Source organism: Mixophyes fleayi, chromosome 5, assembly GCF_038048845.1.
Source record: "Mixophyes fleayi isolate aMixFle1 chromosome 5, aMixFle1.hap1, whole genome shotgun sequence".
Lineage (NCBI taxonomy): Eukaryota > Metazoa > Chordata > Amphibia > Anura > Limnodynastidae > Mixophyes > Mixophyes fleayi.
The window spans coordinates 67649329-67670752 of NC_134406.1; the positions used below are offsets into that span (position 1 = coordinate 67649329).

General features: G+C 39.8%; 1 protein-coding gene across 2 annotated transcripts in view; it reads left to right on the forward strand.

The window, feature by feature from the left end:
- LOC142158410 (ubiquitin-conjugating enzyme E2 E2) overlaps positions 1-21424 on the forward strand; it is a 199445-nt gene that overhangs the window by 169011 nt on the left and 9010 nt on the right. For both annotated transcript variants that reach the window (XM_075212333.1, XM_075212334.1), the window contains exon 5: positions 11338-11485. In XM_075212333.1, the coding sequence (XP_075068434.1) occupies positions 11338-11485 (148 nt within the window). The remainder of the gene's footprint in view (positions 1-11337; positions 11486-21424) is intronic.

Consider the following 21424-nt stretch of genomic DNA (forward strand, 5'->3'; position numbering starts at 1 on the left):
GAATAGAATTGTAGAAGAGGAGACTGCCCCAGTACTGATCCCAGCTATTCTCTATCGTCTATCGTTCAACCAGTTTTCTACACATGTACCTACTTTTCCCCTAGACTTACACTTATCTTATGTACCAGATGCTGTTTATTATTATTATTGTAGATTTGTAAGGCGCCACAGTGCTCCTCAGCGCCGTACAGTAGGAAAAACAGTACATAAATAAAACAGGGACATACAAGGTAGACAAAATAAATGCAGACATGAAAACAAAGGGTATGGAGGACCCTGATCATTAGAGAGCTGACATTCTAAATTGAAGAGGGCACAGCTGAAACAAGAGGAGCTAGTGTGGCTTAGACTGGAAATTGGAATAGTGGTGAGGTCACCTCTAAAAAAGAGATGTGTTTTCAAAGAGCTTCTAAAGATTTAAAAGCTGTGGGAAACTGATTGAGCATGGTAGGGAATTTCATAAGTGGGGAGCAGCACGGGAGAAGTCATGTAGGCGGGAGTGAGAGGTGGTTACCAGAGATGAGACAAGGCGAAGGTCAGAGGTAGATCTAACAGAGCGGGAGGGAGAGTATTTTGATATGAGATTTGAGATGTTTTCAGGGGTAGTGTTGTTAAGGGCTTTGTAGGTGTGAGTAATTTGAATTTGATTCTGGAGGACACAGGGAGCCAGTGTAGGGATTTGCAAAGTGGTGCAGCAGATGTGGAGTGGTGAGAAAGATCAGTCTTGCAGCAGCATTTAGGATGGATTGAAGTGTGGGTATATGAGTGTCAGTAATGCCAGAAAAGAGGAGGCTACAATAGTCAAGACGGGAGATCATAAGAGTTTTGGTAGCATGTTGAATAAGAAAAGGGCTTATTCTGGCAATATTTTTAAGGTGGAGTCAACAGGACTGGGAGAGAGTCTGGATGTAAGGAATAAAGCAGCGAGTGGAGTCAAGTGTGACACGAAGATAGCGGGCTTGAGAGACCAAGGAAATTGTGGTGATATTAACAGTGAGGGAGAACTGAGGGCAGTGGGTGACTCTGGCGGTAGGTAAGATAATAAGCTCAGTTTTGGACATGTTGAGCTTTAGGTAGCATTGGGAAATCCATGTGGAGATAGCAGAGAGACAGTTGGTCAGAAAGACACAAGATAGTACAGAAGGAGAGAGGTCAGTGGAGAGATATAGATATGGGTGTCATCAGTGTAGAGGTGGTATTGAAGGCCGAATGAGCGAATTAGTGCCCCAAGAGAAGAGGTGTACAATTGTTACAATTCAGGATTTACCTTAGTCAGTATTAGTCCCGGCCTTCCCAGGGCGCGGAGTCTAACGGTCCTCTCCAAGAACCGCCACAAGGCAGGATGGTTTTTAGCTGTCGAAGAACCGCAGGTCGCGGCCCCCAGGTTAGCCTACTGACGTAAGGAGAAAGCTCTATAAGATGGACAGACAAGGCAGAAATGGAACAATAAGGTGCTAGCGACCAAAGCACACTAACCGTAATGTCCTGGTGAATATAGCCTGGAGCAGTAACCGGGTCGGTACACAGAAGTCAATCCAATTTGCAGTGCCAGGGATGAGACTAGAGAATAGTCAGGGACAACAACCAGGTCGGTACACAGGAGTAAAGTACAAGGAACATACAGGAGAAGGGAGCACAGGAGAGGAAGCCAGACACTGAAAACATGTTGCTCTGACACAGATAGTGTGTCAGAGCAGCGCTGAAATAGAATTTTGAATTCCCCGCCCATTGGTCACATGACCGCCGCCCATTGGTCACATGACCGCAGCCGGGACCTACCCGGAAGTGGGGCGGAACGGAGCTGGCGAGTAAGAACCCTAACAACAATGAAAAAAGTAAAGGGCCAAGAGCAGAGCCTTGCGGTACCCCAACAGATAGTGGGAGTGGAGGGGAGGATGTGTCAGAGGTAGAAACACTAAAGGAGCGGTTTAATAGGTAGGAAGTGAACCAGGAAAGAACTGTGTCACGAAGGCCAATGGAGTGAAGGCTGTGTAGGAGAAAAAGGTGATCAACGGTATCAAAAGCAGTAGAGAGGTCCAAGAGAATGAGTATGGAGAAATTACCCTTAGATTTTGCAGTAAGTGTCATGAGCCGTGGCGGTTCCCCTAGCCGCTGCGACTCACTGTCTCAGGCTGTGTGTGTGTCCCCATGACGACCGTGACGTCACTTCCGGTTTCAGGGGCGGCTGTCAGAATCGCCACGTCCCTGGGCGCGTGCGCAGGGACAGGTAAATTAATTTGCAGTCCCCTGAGGCTGATTTCCCCACAGCATTCCTGGCTCCTAATTGATCCACCTATGCATGTAAGGCAGGGAGGGCTTAGCCTCCCTTCCGGTTATAGCATTCACAGTCTGTGTTGTTTGCTGACCTGCTGTTTTGTCTCCTGACTTTGATTGACCTCCTGTTGTTACCCTTGCCTGTTGCCCTGACCTTTGCCTGAATCCTGGATTCCGCTATTGTGGCCCTGACCTCTGCTTGTATTTCGAATTTGCTTGCTGCCTGCCCTAACCCCTTGGCTTTTCCCTCACTCCACTGTCTGCAATGGAACCCTGACCCTGGCTGGCCACTGACCACCTGCTCCAGTCTGGGCTACCGCCTCTGGTTCCATCTGTGCTACAGCCATCATAGATGAGCTTTTTTCTACACTGATCTTAAGACCTGGGGGCATCCAAGTACCTGTGAGCACATAAAGCTCTACGGGACAGGCAGCTACTAAAGGTGAAGACCTCAATACTACCGTTCTAAAAGCTCAACTTGGTGGTCATTAGCCCTAACAGTGAGTAAATCATTGGTCACTGTTTTGAGAGCAGTTTCATTGGAATGTTGGGGGCGGAAGCCTGATTGCTGAGAGTCGAGAATAGAATGAAAAGAGAGAAAGTGAGACAGGCGTTTGTACACTAATCGCTCAAGTAGTTTGGAGGCAAAGGGGAGGAGAGAAATAGGGCGGTAGTTGGAGAGAGAGTCTGGATTGAGAGATGGTTCCTTTATAATAGGTGAAATGAGCGAAATGCTTAAAGGAGGATGGAATTGTGCCAGTGGAGAGAGATAGATTGAAGAGGTGGGTTAGAGGTGGGTATGCAGTGGAAGAGAGGGAGCAGAGAAGTTGGAAATGAATAGGGTCGAGTTGACAGGTTGTAGGGTGAGATGGTAAAAGGAGTGCAGAGACTTGACTCACAACTATCGTTTATTCCCCACATTGACTCTATCTAAATCATGTTGCATACATCTAAAGAATATTTCCAGAATACGCACATATCTCACACAAGACACTGCAAAAACCTTAATTCATGCACTCATCATCTCCCGCATCAACTATTGCAATTCCCTTTTTACTGGTCTTCCCAAAATCAGACTTGAACCCCTACAATCTATTTTGCACGCAGCGGCTAGATTGATTTTCCTTGCAAACCGTTCTTCCTATGCCGAACCACTCTGTCAGTCTCTACATTGGTTGCCTGTTTTTCAACGAATCCAATATAAAATTCTTCTACTAACCAACAGGTCCATCAACAAAATTGCACCAACATACATCTCCTCACTTGTCTCAAAATATCTCCCAACTCGACACTCTGCACAAGATCTACGTCTCTCTCTTCCACTCTCATCACATCCTCCCATTCCCGGTTACAGGACTTTTTTCAAGCTGCACCCACTTTGTGGAATTCCCTCCCTTCGCACAGTAAGACTTTCCTCTAGTCTTCAAACCTTCAAGCGTTCTCTGAAAATCCACCTCTTCAGACAAGCTTATGATATTCCTTAACCAGCATCTTAATCTCTATAGGTACCTATTACCACCCTCTACACAGCTAACACATGACAACAACCCTCTGACCAACATTGCTGTGTGACTGATCACACAGCCCACTCAATACTTTTTACCTTTGCATTCCAGCTGGTTCAATGTGCAATTCTACGCTTGTATTTCAAACTCCCATTGTCCCATAGATTGTAAGTTTGCGAGCAGGGCCCTCTTACCTCTCTGTCTGTATGTATTACCCAGTATTGTTTTATTAATGTTTGTTCCCAATTGTAAAGCGCTATATAAATGTTGATGATGACTTCGTCTTCAGTTACTGGAGAGAATGAGAGGGTGAATTGGGGAGTATAGGTAATGGTGGGTAGAGTGAGTGGAATTTGGCATGAGAAAATATCTTGTCGAATTGTGTCAGTTTTGCCTTCGAAATAGGTGGCAAAATCATGGGTAGTGAGGGAGGAAGAAGGAGAAGGTGCAGGTGGGCAGAGAAGTGAGTTGAAGGTGGCAAAGAGGGGACATGGGTTAGAAGACTGGGTGAATATTAGAGATTTGAAGAATGTTTGTTTGGCAGCTGAAAGGGCAGTGCTGGAAGATGAAAGGATGACTTTATAGTGGAGGAAATCAGGATCGGAACGAGATTTCTTCCAGTGGCGCTCTGAAGTGCAGGAGCACTTTTGCAGGTTGCGGGTCTGTTCGTTGTGCCATGGCTGGGGTTTGGATCATCAGAGACTATATGTAGTAGCTGGAGCTGCATTGTCTAGTGCTGAAGTAAGTTTTTGTTACAGTGTTGTTATAGAAAGAGGCAGCCTGATTAGGACAGGACAATGCAGTCATTGGAGAAAATAGTTGTTTTAGTGAAAATGAGAAGTAAGTGAAAGAGGTTTAGTGGCAGAAGAGACAGTGGGATTATCTATGGGAATGTTTTGAAGGCAAAGGGTGGTCACACCAAATATAGATTTGATTTACATTTCTCTTCTGTTCATTCACTTTGCATTTTAGTAATTGATAAAAATAAACTATTAACACTTCTATTTTTGAAAGCATTGTTACTTTGCAGCATTTGTCCACATCTGCCTAAAACTTTTGCACAGTATTGTGTATATATGTGCATGTATATATATATATATATATATATATATATATATATATACACACACACATACTAGCCGGTTCACCCCACATTGCGTGGCTCCGATTTGTAACGTGTAGCAGTTTTTATATATTAGCAAATTATTTGGTAAATTCACCAAAAATGCTATTTAGAAAATAAGATTTTTTCTTTGTCGCTATGTTGTGTTGTGGCGAGGTTTCCTGCCAGCAGTCAAACAATTGATTGTTTACTACCAAAACATAATGTTTTTAATATTTGTTGCTCTGTGGTCTAATAGGTTACTTTTTCAATGCTAAATAAGTGTAAGCTTTACCTTGAGAGCTGTGGAAGACATTCGCCAAGAAACTTATGCTTTTCCATATATGTAGATTTATAAGATTAGTTTTCTATTCATCTTTTACAATTATGTTTAGTGTGATAATATTTAGCAGCCCAATGTTATAAATTTTTATTTTTCTTCCCGTTTATGTACTTGAAAATGTTTTGGGGTTAGATTTGCTATCTTTAGAAATCTGCTTTTCAGATCCAATCTTTAATAACCTGATTTCATATTTGGCTACATTCCTCGTGCTTCCATAATGAATTTTCAATCCCTTCTAGGTTTAACAATTTAAATACTCATTTGATATTAATTTAAATGGAATTTAAATATGCTTCCCTCCTTTTCACGTTGAGTATTTAACCACAGTGGCTACCTCTAATTCGTAGAAGTTTTGTTGCCATACAGCATATATATCCTGCAACAGCATTTATTTAAAACATTTGTTACATTTTCCTTTTGGTGCTTACTGTGCTTTTATTTAAGAGAAAACTTTCCTATTCTGCAAGCTCAAGTGAGTTTTTCCCAGTAATTTTAAATACATCCTTTGCACTAGAAGTTGTAAATAATATACAGCGTGCATAAGGCATGCACATGTGAACAACACTTTTTTAAAAAATATTTGAAATGTAATTCAAATAGTTGACAAACTAAAGTCTCCCTTAATTTCAGACGTTATGTGAAGTAAAGAAAGTGAGAGAACATTGTGAGAGACACTAAGAGATCTGTTTACTAAAAGTCAAAGATAAGGTTGATTTTTTTATTTCAGCGATAGAAAAACACCTCTCTCCACAATTTGTCAATAAAATATTGCGGAAGCAGACAAGCAGTACTCAGCTGCCTCTGTGATACTGGCTCGAAGTGGTAAGGGTCTCAAGGGATTTGCACATGCGTGACACACCTAGACGACTCACGCATGTGCAGTGGAAGTCTAGACTTTTAAAAAAAAATAAAATTGATTTAAAATATATAAATTTAAAAACTATTCCCCAATGTGAAATTGCTGTATTCATTAAATAAAGCATATTTTTAATACATTTTCTTCTGTTAATGCCATCTGGAGATGCTTTGCATGGGTAAGCTTATTTATGAAAAGCCCGCGGCACACCGCCAGCCTGCCCACGGGCAACGTCTCCGTTGTCAACGGCGGATGATATCTCCTTTGTCATTTGTGGGTAAGCTCTCATCGTCAAGACCCGGCGAATCTTACTGCTGATGGGGGCTACCACTAGCGATATATAGGCTATTGCCGATATCGTAGTTCTGTTGTTTTGTTACTGGAGATAAGGCTTTTCTCTCTATGATAAATAAACCCATAAATGTGTGACTGGAAAGGTAGGAAGACAAACAGGAGTTGAGCTAAGTTAAAGAGGTCAGGATAATGGAGATTTTTTTTTTTGAGGAAGAGGATGGACAGACAAAAGGAAAATGGAAAGCTCCATTACCCTGCTGAAGTCTTGTTAGGGCTCACAAAAATAGACATTGAAAAACAACAGTAGTAAAAGCAGTTATAAAATCTTGTACTCACTTTAACATTAAAGTGTGTCAAAGCTTCCCAGCAGTGATTCCTCAGAACCTGTATAACACTTCTGACACTACAGGGAATGTAAAAATGTACGCAAAGCAATCGCTTGTCTGAAAGTGTGTGTGTACAGGTTCTTTCATCTACATTATTTTATGAACTATTAACATCAAAGTGAGTTTAACACTTTAAAATTTTGCTTGTGTGTATGTTGCATTGAAGTAGTTTCACATGAACCAGAAAGAGCATGTAAAACTACTTTTTGACATTACTAGACTAGCAATAGGCGTTATTTGATTTTTTTTCAAAAATATATTTGTTCACAAATTTCTTTTAAAGAAACAACACAATTAATCATTTGAGTAAAATAAAAATGGAAAAACATTTTGCTTAGTAGATTTCTTTAGGGCAAAGCCACAATGAGGGCGTTTCAGCATGGTAACATTTTGCCAGTGGCTTGGAATAGGAAACATTGGTTACTGTTAGAGCTATCACATGAGTATTGTTAATGTTCCGTGTGACAGAATGTAGCCTGTCTAGGAAAACGGCTCAATCCAATGCACAAGGATGCTTCCAGCTTTGTATTTTATGAGCCTGGAAGTGCTAAAAATAGAGCTTTCTGTTTGTCTATTCCTGTATAACATGAAAGGCAATGAGATCAGAGGGCAATGACCAGCATTATAAAAGGCCTACAAAGGACTGAAAGGTCTATTATAACGTATGCTTTATAGACACATGATTGTATGCGGAATAAGAAGTCAATATATTGGATCACATTGTATTTTTGTCATATATTTTCCTTAAATTAACATTTAGATGTTAGATTTTAGAAATTTAAAGACAAAAAGTAGATTTACTTATTTTAGCAGTATACTTTACTATATATTTTGTGCTTACTATAATGGAATTCCACCCACATTTTCTGCCATAAACCCAATTGTCTCTAGTTAGCAAAACCACATTTACAAACAAATTTTGTCTTGCATTCATATATAGGCTGCTAGTCTTTGACTATCCACACACTGCAAGCCCCAGAAGAAGAATTAAATTTTTCCTAAATTTTGGTTCTCCTAAGTAACAGACACTCATTAATTTTGCTAATTAGTGAGATGGGGTATTATTGCAGTAAAAAATGCCCTTTTCTGTTGCATGAGACTGTCACTTCATCATTATCATTTATTTCTAGGTGCCCCAGGTTCTTCAATGCCGGACATACATAGGGCATTTTAAAAGATATAAAGTAAAACATGTATGTATAAAGCAAAGATGGACACCCAAGTTATTTTCCTAATTAGGGAGATGGAGGATTATTGCAGTAACAAAATACCCTTTCCTGTAGCGTGGGACTGTCACATCAACATCATTGTTTATTTCTAAGGCGACACAGATTCTGCAACACCGGACATACATACAGCATTATGAAATGTAACAGGTTGAACATGAGTATAAAACAAATACGATGCAAAATAAAGCATAAAGAAACATGAGATAGGACAGGTTCAAATGAATGAGACAAGTGAGTGGGACATGAGGCAGGTGGATAGGCCAAGACGAAGAGATGGGAGAGGGGTTTTGATGGGAGCATTAAAAAGATTGGAGGATAGTCTGGTAAGTTGGGCAAGGGAGTTCCAGAAGTGTTGTTTGGCACAAGTTAAGTCTTGGAGGAGGGAATGAAAGGTGGTAATCAGGGAAGAGGTAAAATGCAGGTCTGAGGAGGAGGGGATGGGTAGATGTATATCTAGGTCAGAGATTTAAAGAGGAGTTGCGTCAGTGAGGGCTTTGAAGCAGAGGCTGAACAGTTTCAAATGGATTCTGGAGGGAATGGGGAGCTAGTGAAGAGGTTTACGGAACGGTGCAGCTGAAGAGGAGTCCCAGGTACAGAAGATAAATCTTGCCGCAGTGTTGAGGACAGATTGAAGAGTGGAGAGATGAGTTAGTAGAGAAGTCTAATTTGCAGGATCTTACAATAGTTAAGATGGGAAATGATAATAGAATGAATGAGGTTTTTAGTGACGTCTTGGGTAAGAAAGAGGCGAGTGTGAGCAATGTTACGGAGGTGTAGGCTGCATGATTGTGTGAAGGACTGGATATGGAGAGTGGAACTGAGGACCGAATCGAAGATGACTCTCAATGCAGCATGCCTGGGGAACAAGAGTAAGTTAAGTTGTCCATGTAACGTGAGAGAGATGTAAGTAGGGGAGGAGACACTGTGAGGGGGTTAGTTAAATAGTTTGGTTTTGGACTTCTAGAGTTTGAGATATTGTTGGGACATCCAGGTAAAGTCTTGTTTCATTCCTCAGACAGAGACTATTTATATTGAGGGTATGGAACTTGGATATCAGCTTTTATGCAGGTGTGCCTCTTTATCAAGGCTTCCTTGAGCCTCAGATACTCTACCAGTTCTGTCTCTCTGCATACAGGCTCTACTGTGTGGGTTCCTGTTACTGTCTTGACATAAATCATTTAGACATGTAGTTGTGCACTCTGTATAGGAGTGTGGTCCTACAGCTCTTGAGTGCTGTTGTACTGGATCATACCAGCATAGCTGACAATCTGTTGATCCTACTATATTGTAGCCCAAAACTGCTTTAAAACAGTTTTGCATGACCTGCAAGTTCAGAGCAAATGTCATTGACTTCAAAAGCTTCAATGATACATTTTGTAATACAAAAATGTAAATAGAGTGCAAAATAAAAGCAGGTAATGCTTCTGAACTGCCAAATGCAATGCTTAACAAGTTGCTGGAGCTCAGATGAGGGATCTATGTATGCTTATAGAAATACTCATTCAATATGTCAATTGTTTTAGCTTCTTTGCTCTCTTTTTATTATTTATACCACCATATACAAACAGTGAACACGGCTACATGCTAAACGTTTATACACATATTAACGAATGCAACTCAAAATTTTCTTATGGGATCTTATTTTGCACGTTGAGGCTTTTAAAACCCCATGTAAGAATCATAAGGTATTTTGCAAGCTGTGGAGCCAAAGGGGGCATAATTATATGCATTGTAGAAAACATATGGTGCCTGGATACAACACCTATTACTTATTTCCTTCCATCCGTCACCTTGAATGATTTCAAAGATTTCTCAACGCTTAACAGACTTATGTTTCTTACATCCCCTATGTTTTTATTTACTGTCCTCTATGTTCTGCCTATCATACTTATCACTTTTTATCCACCCTATAAATACTTATTTTGCACTTACAATAAGCAGTTTGTTGAAATGTTTTTGTTTTGCTTTGTGTCTTTCTATTTTACGTAATTCACATTTGAATCTGTTGAATCAGGCAATATTTCTTATAATCTATGAAAGTTGTTTCCAGATTCCATGATTTTATTTTGCTAATAAAAAGCTATATTTTCCCTCATGTCTTTGTTAAGGAAGTCAGTTTCCTAATTACATATAGTAGGGTGTGTTTAATTCCATATTTTCTTTATTAATGTGGCAATTTTCTCCTCTGCTCTTTTATGTGGTTGAAATAGGTGTAGATGTGTCTATAGTTTTGCAAGGGAGTAAAGCAGCGGTCGGCAACAGGTGGACCGCCAAGCTGTAGTCTGCAGCTCCCCAGCCGGTTAGCTGTTGTGTCTTCTGAAAAGAAGCCCCGTACCATACTTGTAACTTTTTATTTTATCAATTTTGATGACCAATACATATAATTTTTAAATGTGAGAGCATCTTATGCTTAGAAACAAGTTGGATGAGTGGACTTAATTTTGCTGAGATAGAAAGCTTTCACAATCTTCAGTATCAGTATGACAGGAGCCTCACATAACTATATTGAGCTGTTGTAGACCCTTCTCCCTCACTTCAGTGTATGACTTACTGCTCACTTCCATTCTCTTCCTCACATCATGACGCTGCTCCTGATTATTATAGCCCTTTCTTCATTAACATAATCGCAGGTGGACAGGTCACTGCCCTCCTAAAAGCACTCTCATCTTCTACCACCGTAAACAGTTTGATCTGATTGGTTACAGGCTGTTTCGTTCCCACCCACTTTAAAATTGAGGACATGCTAGATGACCAAGACATAGAGATTGCATACAATATGGTACTCAGACTCTAGTCAAATAAACCTTAAAAAGTGATTTCTGAAGTGTGTAATCTCAGGAAGTAAAAATGTCTGGAAGATCGGCCAGGGTTTCAGTATATGTTTTGAAACAATTTTCCAGGTAACACGCGTGTTGTACAAGTTTGAGTCATGTATTTCAGCAAAAGTATGCTTTAATTCATACTTACCTACTTTCTTCAGCTCTCTTCCGGGAGCCAGCCAGTGGAGGGGGGCGTGAGGGGGCGGGGCGGCCAAAATCGCGTCATTTCGGCCCCGCCCCCTGTGACGTCATGACGCAAATTGCGTCATTTGACAGCGGGGGGCGGGGCTAAACGCCGCGATTCATCGGGAATCGCGGCGTTTGGGATCTAATTCTGCCCACTTCACTAGGAAGTGGGCACTTCCTAGTGAAGTGGGCAGAATTCGGGAGATTGCCACACTCGCCCGGGAGTCCGGGAGACTCTCGCAAAATGCGGGAGTCTCCCGGACATTCCGGGAGAGTTGGCAAGTATGCTTTAATTTGTGATTTATATTTTAAATGTTACTGACAGAGTTGCCATATTTTGCAGGTGACATTTCGAACAAGGATCTACCACTGTAACATTAACAGCCAAGGAGTGATCTGCCTTGATATCCTGAAAGATAACTGGAGCCCAGCACTAACCATTTCTAAAGTTCTCCTCTCTATCTGCTCACTGCTCACAGACTGCAACCCTGGTAAGAGATCAATTTTGAATAGTTTTTTTTATTTTGTTTAAGAGCTGCACTGAATGAAAACAAGCGTAAGACAAATATCATATGTTACATAATTCCTCCAATACATTGGTATCTGTTGACTGTAGAGGAAAAGGCCCAAGTTTAATGCTGCATTACTACCTCAAAAACATTTTTTTCTAAGGTCACCCCTAGCATAGGCAAACCGAGGGGGGTTTCCTAGTGCCTGGAAACCCCCATCCAAGCCTGGGGCACTGTATAATTGAGGTGGCTGGACCCTGCCCCCGCTTCACACGGCTCTGCTCGAAAAAAAGAGAGAGTTTCATGCACCTAACAGTAGTGCACGCATGTATATTATCGGCATAGGGACAGTTGGAGAGCAGCCAAGCACTGTCTAAAATGATAGCTACGCCCCCATGCATACTGGTCACACCCACTGGCGGCGTGGTGTGGAAACCCCCGTCTGCAAATCTTGCGTTTGCCCCTGCCCTAGCCAGAGAACCAGTAGCCTGCTAGATGCAGTTGCATTTTCTGGAGCTCTAACTATGGGGAGGGTCCACCTAGGAAAGAAAGGTTTTATTTCCTGGTGGTAATTTAGCTTTAGGATCACACAGGCATTTGATTCCTATTAAAGCTATCATGTGTTGCCAACACGGATGACAGCAAACAAAGTTTAAATAACAGCCTTAAGTATTTTTCTGGGTAGCAAAGAGTAATCTGGTAAAAGTAGCTCCTAACGCCCTAAGCCTAAAATCACCCAGCCTCTGTCACAACTGCTGGTCTATGGTCTCAGTGTGTATTGTCAGACGGGCAGCACTGAATACATTCAAATTCAGCTCTACTAGCACAAGACTTATCTAAACATTCATATTTTTAGGATTTTTAATCCTCTACTATGCAAAATCCACTGATTCAGCTGATACTGTCGTCCTGCTTACTGTACTTTTCTTTTCAAAATGAATGAGTTACCCTGACCAAGTAGTATGGCAACAAAGGTTTGACAGGGGCATAAAAGCATAAGGTGGTACAAGTAAGAAAATAAGCAGAAATATATCCCTGCCTTTTGAGATGATGGCTGGGTAATTTACAATAAATAAGTCATGGTTTAGATTCAGAAAACAACTGTACATGATGTTGCTTCTTAAAAAAAACGTTAACCTAAGCAGACATTCAGAAAAGAGTTGTAATTCGTTTAATAATGTTTTACTTAGCCAGGAAACATGTCATGAAAACTAAGTAGCCGCTCAGTTTCTGGAGCAAAGGCTTCTATGTTTGCATTCTACATGGTAGCCTTTGAGTCCATCCTTTCCCACATACAGAGCCTGCCACTAGTTCTCATGTTCAGACAACCGGTTTCCCTCTTGTTAGAGCTCTTCAAAGTAGAAGGAGCTTTAACAAGCTCCCTTGGGACATATATGCAAATAAGTCACTCTGTTTCTATAGCATGGACTTTTGTGTATGCCAGATGCATAGCGGTCTTTTAAGTTAATGTTTTGCTCAGTGGGCATAAAGAGCATGATGCTAGCTAGTGCGGAGATTGGATCTCACCGGCAGACAGCATTTTTAGAGCTTGTTAGTGCAGGATAGATTCCTACTCAGCATGCAAATATGTAACAGGAACTGTCTTTGAATTTGACATACAATCTACATTATGGGTCATTGAACTGTATGACACACAGAGCATTTAATTTTGTGTAAATGCTTCTAATTTTTCACCTCATGCGTAACCATATTTACCTACTATCGGAAACTAATTTCAGGGACATTTTAACACCTAGACACCACTCGCCTGTTAAGGGGGCATGTCCTGCACCTTCCAAGGGGTGTGTTTAGCTCCACGAATGGGCTTATATAGTGCCGCCCAGGGGCTTGTCCGGTACCAGCAGGTGGAAACTATAGCACTTGCAGCCCATCAAAGGCTGTATAATATTCTGAAGGGAAGATTATTTTTATTTTACTGTAAAAGTTATGATAATGCCGGCGACAACCAAGCAGTGGACAATGAAATTACTGCAATACTGCTTCCCAAGCAGAAGTATGGGGGCCCAATTACTTCTAATAACGGTGAATCAATAGAGCAAAGCAAAATAAAAAGCCCTAGCTCTGCATTAAATGTTTTATCTTGTTGTTAGGGCTTAATAAATAGGCCCTAAATTCTTTAACTATCAAAATCTCCCTATCAAACTTTAGTAAATACATTCTAGACGTTTAATAAATTATTACAAAAATAAATCATTAAAAAATATATAAATAACAATGAAAATGATTTATTTGTAAAAGTCGCATGCTGACTCATTTGAGCCACAAGGATCCTCATTCTTATTGCTGTTCCCTGATATATGCACATACTGGCTAGTGCGCCTGTGCTAGCCCATACTCGTGGAAATGTGCAATGTAATGTCATTATGTGAGAGCATATGCAATCCAGAAGATTTGGAGTCACAGTGGTTATCCCTGTATAGTCTACTGTTTGTACTGTGTATGGCGCTGCGGAACTCTTGTGGCGCCTAACAAATAAAGGATAATAATAATATCCCGGAAGTTATCCAACCTTCACCGGCAATCTCCCAGACATTCTGGGAAGTAGGCAACAATGATATATAGACACTCTTATCCCCCTCCGCTCCTCACCACTTTCTCTGTCCCTCCTTCTCTTTCTTACCCTCCCTCGCTCTACCTCATAGCCCCGCTCCACCAATTGTTTGTCTTTCTCTAATCCCTACCTCCCCTCACTCCTTCTCTTTCTTACACTCCATACCTCTACCTCACAGCTACTCTCCACCAATTGTTTGTCTCTCTCTAATCCCTACCTCCCCTCACCTCACCCCTTCACTGTCTCACATTCTCTCCCCACCTCTTCACCACTGATTATTCAGTCTCCCAGGTATCAGCATTGGAACGGCAGAGTGTGGGGGATACCCAGGGCCGGATTAACCCGAGGTCTAACTGGGCTACAGCCCAGGGGCCTCGGGCATCCAGGGGGCCCTTGAAAGTGCTCAGCAGCATTATTGATTGGCCCGATCAATTCTGCTGAGCACTTTCACTGCGGTCCTTCCCCAGCGCGCTGTAGTCTCCTTACTGAGGAGATCTCGTGAGTCTCACTCTCACGAGATCTCCTCAGTAAGGAGCGTACAGCGCGCCAGGGAAGGACTGTAATGCCAGGAGAAGGAGGTAAGTGCCTTGGTGGCTGGGGGCGGCTCGGCTCATGGGGGGGGGCAGCTCGGATCACGGGGGGGGGGCCTCACGGGGGAATGGAGGCCCCCTTAGCCCAGGGGCCTCCATTCCCTTAATCCAGCCCTGGGGATACCACGCCACCACCTGATATCTTGTTGCATCAGTGAGTGATGTCGGTGTGCGCTGAGTGGTTAGCCTATCTTCCCAGTAGTCTGAGAGGTGTCCCAATATTCCAGGAGTAGAGAACTAAGTGCATAACTAGGAGCATGGCCACATTTGCATTTTTAGAAATGCTTCTTTCAAATCATCCTGTGTGCTTTTTGTGATATTACTGTTTGGCTGGCAAACGCAAAAGAAAGAGTAAAAAATGGGTCAGCAAAGTCCTGCTTACTAACACGTTAGGACCAACTCATTGATTTGTTTTAACATTTACGTTTTTCTTTTAATGTCATAAGACCGAGGTGACCTCAGCACTCTTATTTGTTATGTTTCACCAACCTACATCTTTCTTCACCCCAGACAATTATTATGTGCAGGCCAATGCTCTGATTTTCATAAACAGGGAGGAGGCACTGGGCTGCATTTGGGCAAAACTAAGGGTAGTAGAAATATATACACCATGTGATTTGGAAGCTGTCAAGTGGGGCAAGAGGTGGCGGCTAATTTACATAGACTAAAATTATGCAAATTGCAAATTGGTCATAAATTAAAACAAACAATTCTTTCATTTTTGCAGTAGATTAATATTTCAGTTGTGAAGGGTCATCTTTAAATTTAATATTCTGAATAGTATTACTACGCTTTGGTACAGAAGAGTGCTAAGGGTTAACTTAAGATTGTATGCAGGGTTCTCTTCTCTGTCTGTATGTATTACCCAGTATTGTTTTATTAATGTTTGTTCCCAATTGTAAAGCGCTGCGGAATTTGCTAGCGCTATATAAATAAATGTTGATGTTGATGAACTGTTTGTACAACAGACAATTCTACATTGAAAGAACAAAGAACAATACTTAAAATAAAACCGCTGCCTAAGAATTAACTGGACAGCAAGAGCGCTGAGAACACTTGTCTCCCTCAATGTAAGAATATAGAATTATAATGAAGTAATATGATATAATACTCTCAGGAGAGATGTATTAAATATGTTTTCATTGTTATCTTTGGGAACTCTCTAGTGTGGCCCTGGATAAAAGGCATTTTATCATCCCACAGGCTGGGGTTTGAAGGCTTCTCCTAAATGCATTTCGTGACATGTTTATTTGCCTCATGCCCTTGAGTTCTAACACAATACCAATCACATGAGGTTTAGACATTAGATCCAAGCACAGATAAAATGTAAGCAGTGACCCCTTACAGATATTGGAGCTGTGAAACATTGTACTGAGACAGTGCTATTATCATATGAATACTGCCCTGCTTTATCCAATCTAATTACTTTCTTTCAGTCTCATTTATATGGGCTTCCAAGTGAAGCAAATGCATTTGTCTTTGCTACATTCAGAACTTACTGCTCCCCCTTTTCCAAACCGATTACGAATAGACAATGAAGTGATTTCTGTTCATCTTGGCAGCATTTCGAATGAGACAAATGGGTAATGCTAAAAAGTGTATTGTAATACTATAAACAAGATGTTCATCATTGAATATGTTTAGGTACTGCTGAATTGTATCTACAAATCTCTGGAACAATATTGTGTTGCTTAATATTTCAAGAGGAACTCATGTTTGTCCAGTCCACTAACTTGATTTTTACTTTTGAACTAGTCTAAGGGTGGTGTTACACGTTAATAGTGATAGGCAACCTGATACACTATATGGGCAGCCCTCTAACCTTCAAAAGGGCCGCACATTACCATTAATCTCAGTGATAAGTTAAATCAATACATTTGAACAAAGAAAGAGACACCTATCTGTAATAACTTAGTAGCAAGCAGTTTAAACAAGTGTTACAAGTTATAACAAATAAAAATGTGCGAAGGAGCTGGGGGCCGCAGGTAAAAGCTAATGTGATCGCATGCATGCCCATCACTGCATTCGTAAACTGTATCCCTAATAGCTCATGGGAGTGAAGCTCCCATGAATCCACGTGAAAATGGAAAATAATCATCTGTATTCCCTATTCATACTACATGTATTCATTTTGTTGTGAGCAGGCATTGGGCAAAACCCCCATGTGTTGTAAATGTATCCTTTCCCTGTCATCTCTGGCTCTGGGCACTGTAGCCCCACATTAGTACTACCTTATTTGTTTTTGGAAGAGTTGTTTTCAGGCTTAGGCTGGATACATACAACAAAAAGCTTCTCCCAATGCGATATTGTTAACGATTTTACCAATGACTGAAACAAAAGTCCAGATCAGCATGCCGATTCATGTGTACACACTAAACACATATCACAGCTTTATCTTCAGATCTCTGTTCTTCATCTGTCATAACCATTGGCTGAAAAGATCGTGACTCTGCACACTACATAGAGATCTATGGACTCTGCCGGTCATGAGTACATACACACTGCAGAATTGGAACAACATCGTTCCATCGTTGAATGAGATTTTTAGTCCGGTTTAAAAATAAAATGAAACGATACAATGTGCTTTGGAACGATAATCGTTCATGGTTGGAGCGTACACACTAATGAGATATCGGGCCGAACATCCGTTTATCGTGTGATTATCCCGATATTCAGCTGAAAAACCTGTGGTATGTGCCCAGCCTTAGAAACTATAGTTGACAAATCTTATTATAAATTACATATGCCACAAGGTGCTGAACAGACCTTTGCTCTTGTGCAATCACACATTCTATAGTTTGAATGTAAGATCAGTTTATGGACATGGCCACACTAGGACTTTATCAGTTTTGTTTTGTTTTTTTAAACCAAACAAGAAGCACCTGTCAACATGTTTGTATATTGGACATTACCTTTATGGTTTTTTCTTATTTTGGTGTTTTCAATGTTGTCCTGATTTTTTTCTTAGCTGTTATTTTAATTTAAATCTGTGTTTAGCAAAAATGGGAAAAAAACAGCAAGGAAAATCAAGAATAAAAAAGCAAACATAAATGCTCAAGTTTCTATGTGATATATAACGAGCCACCGATGGCCGTTATCATACAGTATGTATACATTTGTTAATCACGCATCAATTCAATCGTATATCACACACAAACCATATTATTGCACTTCACATTATATTAAATAGAGAAAGGATAATAAAACCTGCTGTTTCATTTTCAATTACCTGAAATTATATATATATATATATATATATATATATATATATATATATATATATATATTTAAACTTCCCTTTTCTAATCCCTGCCCTTTAATCCCTCTTTCTTCATTCACAATTTTATTTTATTTCGTAGCAGAACTTGCAATAATGACTGTATATGAGGTTGTGTGTCAGAACAAATCCTAATGTAGTAATTATCAGATAATATCCCATCCAGTTTAATATAATTATGGAAATATATTTAATAATTAGCATAAGAGGCTTTTACCATGCAATCTCAGACACTTTTCCGAGACCTGGCAAACATGGAACAGACAAGCAAAGCTCTTAAATAGTTTTTAAGTATTTGCTGTAAGTAAATTGTGCCTAAGGGTAAAATACACATTAACGAGCTGACTTGATTAAATATTAATTGAATTTATATATTCAAACCTCTTTGCATCTAGGGTTAAAACATTTAGTGTCTTGCCCAAATGGCCAGTAGAGTTGTGATCACTTTGCAGATCTACAGAAAATACAGTAATTATCAAAACAAATTACACTAGGGGAAATAGAAACGCTGGAGTAAAGGACAACATGGAAGAACAGTTGCATAAAACTAGAATGTACACAGTTGTTTTAAAAATGTTGCATAAAGTAAATTATGTTCTTGCAAAATTGACATATTACTGTTTTTCATCTATTTAATTTTTAGGGGTTTTCCCTTTACACACCTATTGTTATTTATATACCTTCAGGATTTTCATTAGCTCCTTTTTCTGCAATTCGTCCTTCTTTTGCACCTGACTTATAGACCTGTATTCATAAATGTATCACATAGATATAAACATTGTCTGGTACTGAAATTTTATTTTATAGCGCACACATCACAAAAAAGGGCGCTAAAAATAACATCTAAAATATAGATTTCAGTCTTGAAAATAACCTTGACAGTATGGTATGTTTGCCAATCTAAATATTGGTTCATGATAAATCCATTTGGCACAGTACTTCAACCTTCATGTGGGTGAACAAGCGCCCTAGAATTAAGCTACGTATCTTACAGTGGTCTGTCCAGGATCTTGGGGCTCCTCCAACAGAACTTGCCCCACCCCCCTCCCCATGGTCCCATTATTTGATCATCCACAATTTAAACCAGGGCAATTCACACAGTCCTTCGGCCCTTGGTTTGCGGTTGGCATTAGATACCTGCATGATCTTGCTTGAGGCCATTCATTTCCAGTTGTTGCAGAATTACAATCACAATTTTCCTCCCAGACAATTTTTTTTTCTTTTAATCAATATCTCCAGCTATGATACTTTCATTGTTCAGTTTTGATACAACAAACTAGTTGCCGTTCTACAACATATAGAATATAATGACACAATGTCATTATATTCTATATTTTGGCTAATTAGGGAGGCTTAACAATAAGAGTATTGTCAAGCAGCGTCTAAAAGACATTTGTTATTGACATCCACCTAGGTTGAGCCGAGTGCGATTGTTATTCCATTGCCATTATACAACGGGTGAGTCTCTCTGCCTGAAACAGACTTCCACGAAAGGTTTAGTCTCTGCACTGTATAATCAACTTGTAAAGCCTGGGTGCTCATCCAAAGACTCAAACAAGCAAGTTTGGGAGGCTGAAAAAAAACCCATAGATGATGAAAATTGTCTGAAAATAGAGAGAATACAAGCAGCAGTTCACTGCGTCAAAATCAAGGAAAATATCTACAAACCTTTATTCTGCTAGTATTATGTTCCTGGAAGACTACATAGAATGGATCCTGATGTTCCAGGTGCTTGTTGGCAAGATGTTCTACAGGTTGCTCACTGCAATCTTTCTATATCCTCTTGGATCCTTCCTCTACCCATTTTCCCCTGAACGCTGAACTCTCCAACACTCATCCCTCCACTCTCAATTATTATAGTTTCTGGAACAATTAGTCAACAAACCTGACTGTTGACTGTTATGCAATTTAAGACATGCCTGCACTTATCAATGGTCATTGTATTGTAGTATGATCTATTTGCACATTTGATTACATATCTTGTATACATGTTGACCTAGTGATAATTTTTTTTTTATAGTAGAACATTTGTACATGTTGTTTTGTTTGTTTTAAAGTTGACATGAACAAACTTGTTTATTAAAATTTTTGTAACTATACTCATTAATTATAAAAAGGTGCCGAAGATAATTGATGTATTGGTATGTCCACATTCAAGAGAACCCATTCAGATAACAGATTAAAATTTAAATTTCTGGCTGTAACTATTATGATGAACGATGATAAAAAGATGTTTTAATGCATCCGCTGCACAATTTGGAGGGTTTCATGTTTGGCCTAACACAAGTACGAAACCTTTTACCAATGCAAAGTGACTGGATTAAATGAATAAATACTATTTCTATATCTACCTACAAATATCTTTTAGGAAGAAATATTTTGTACAAATTGGTTTTATAAAATTACTCATTACTTATTAAAAAAAAATAATTATGAGTCTGAACATGTGGCTTTAATGTAATATATGCTAACTGTCAGGAGACACGCAATGGAATTTTGCATTTGTGTGAGAAATACACTTAATATGCTTATATATTTATCCAGTGATATTTTACTAAACAGTGGATGATTGCCTAATACATTTTTCACAATTCAAGTTGGGCAAGCAGAGCTAAAACCCAGTTTGTAAAGCGTCAAACTCTGTTTGAACATGTGAAGCAGAACAAATGGTTTTCACTCCTGTCAGACTGTACAGAGGAAAAACTTACAAATGTTATATATTACATTTCTGAGGGATAGTTGTTTGAATTAATAAATCACCCTCTTCATTGTATTTGTCACTCCTTAATCACATCTTTATATCTCACTAAACACTTTTCAGCTATTAGGCCGGGAACCCGCCTTTGCACAACACAAGTTGCACATGTGGTTGTTAGCTTACTCGTGGTTTGCTGGTCAGTGGCGGACACTTGACTTCAATATGTTTAACTTGTGTTGGAACTGGCCGTATTTGAAAAACCGCAAGTCTCCAAATCATGAGACACATTGACAATGGTTCCCATTTTCAGACCTGTTTTCATGCATTGTTCTAGCATTAAAATCAATAATACAATACATATATTTGGGTGTGAGGCCTTACTGCCATACGCTTTTATAATAAAATCCATTCCGCCTATTTTTCCTTCCTCTTAAAGAAAAATAATGATGCGCTAAGAATATGGCTGCCTCTCATTGATTGCATTCATATTCCCAGGGAATCCAAAAAGTAGCCCTACCATCAATAGGTGGAATTTAATTAATATAGTATCCATGCAGCAGATGTGAGTATTTTAAAAATGTAAATTCCCTCTCCAGCAGGCAATTCAAGGCCTTTTCTTCTGGCTTCCCTGACAACTTCCATAAGTTGTATTGCATATTTACCAATATTTTATAATAATTCAGAGATACTTTGGTGCTGAGCCTGTGCATGGAATCACATTTTCTTCTGTATTGTCTAAATAAACCTTAGTGTTTGATATTTCCCATCATGACATGTTTATTTA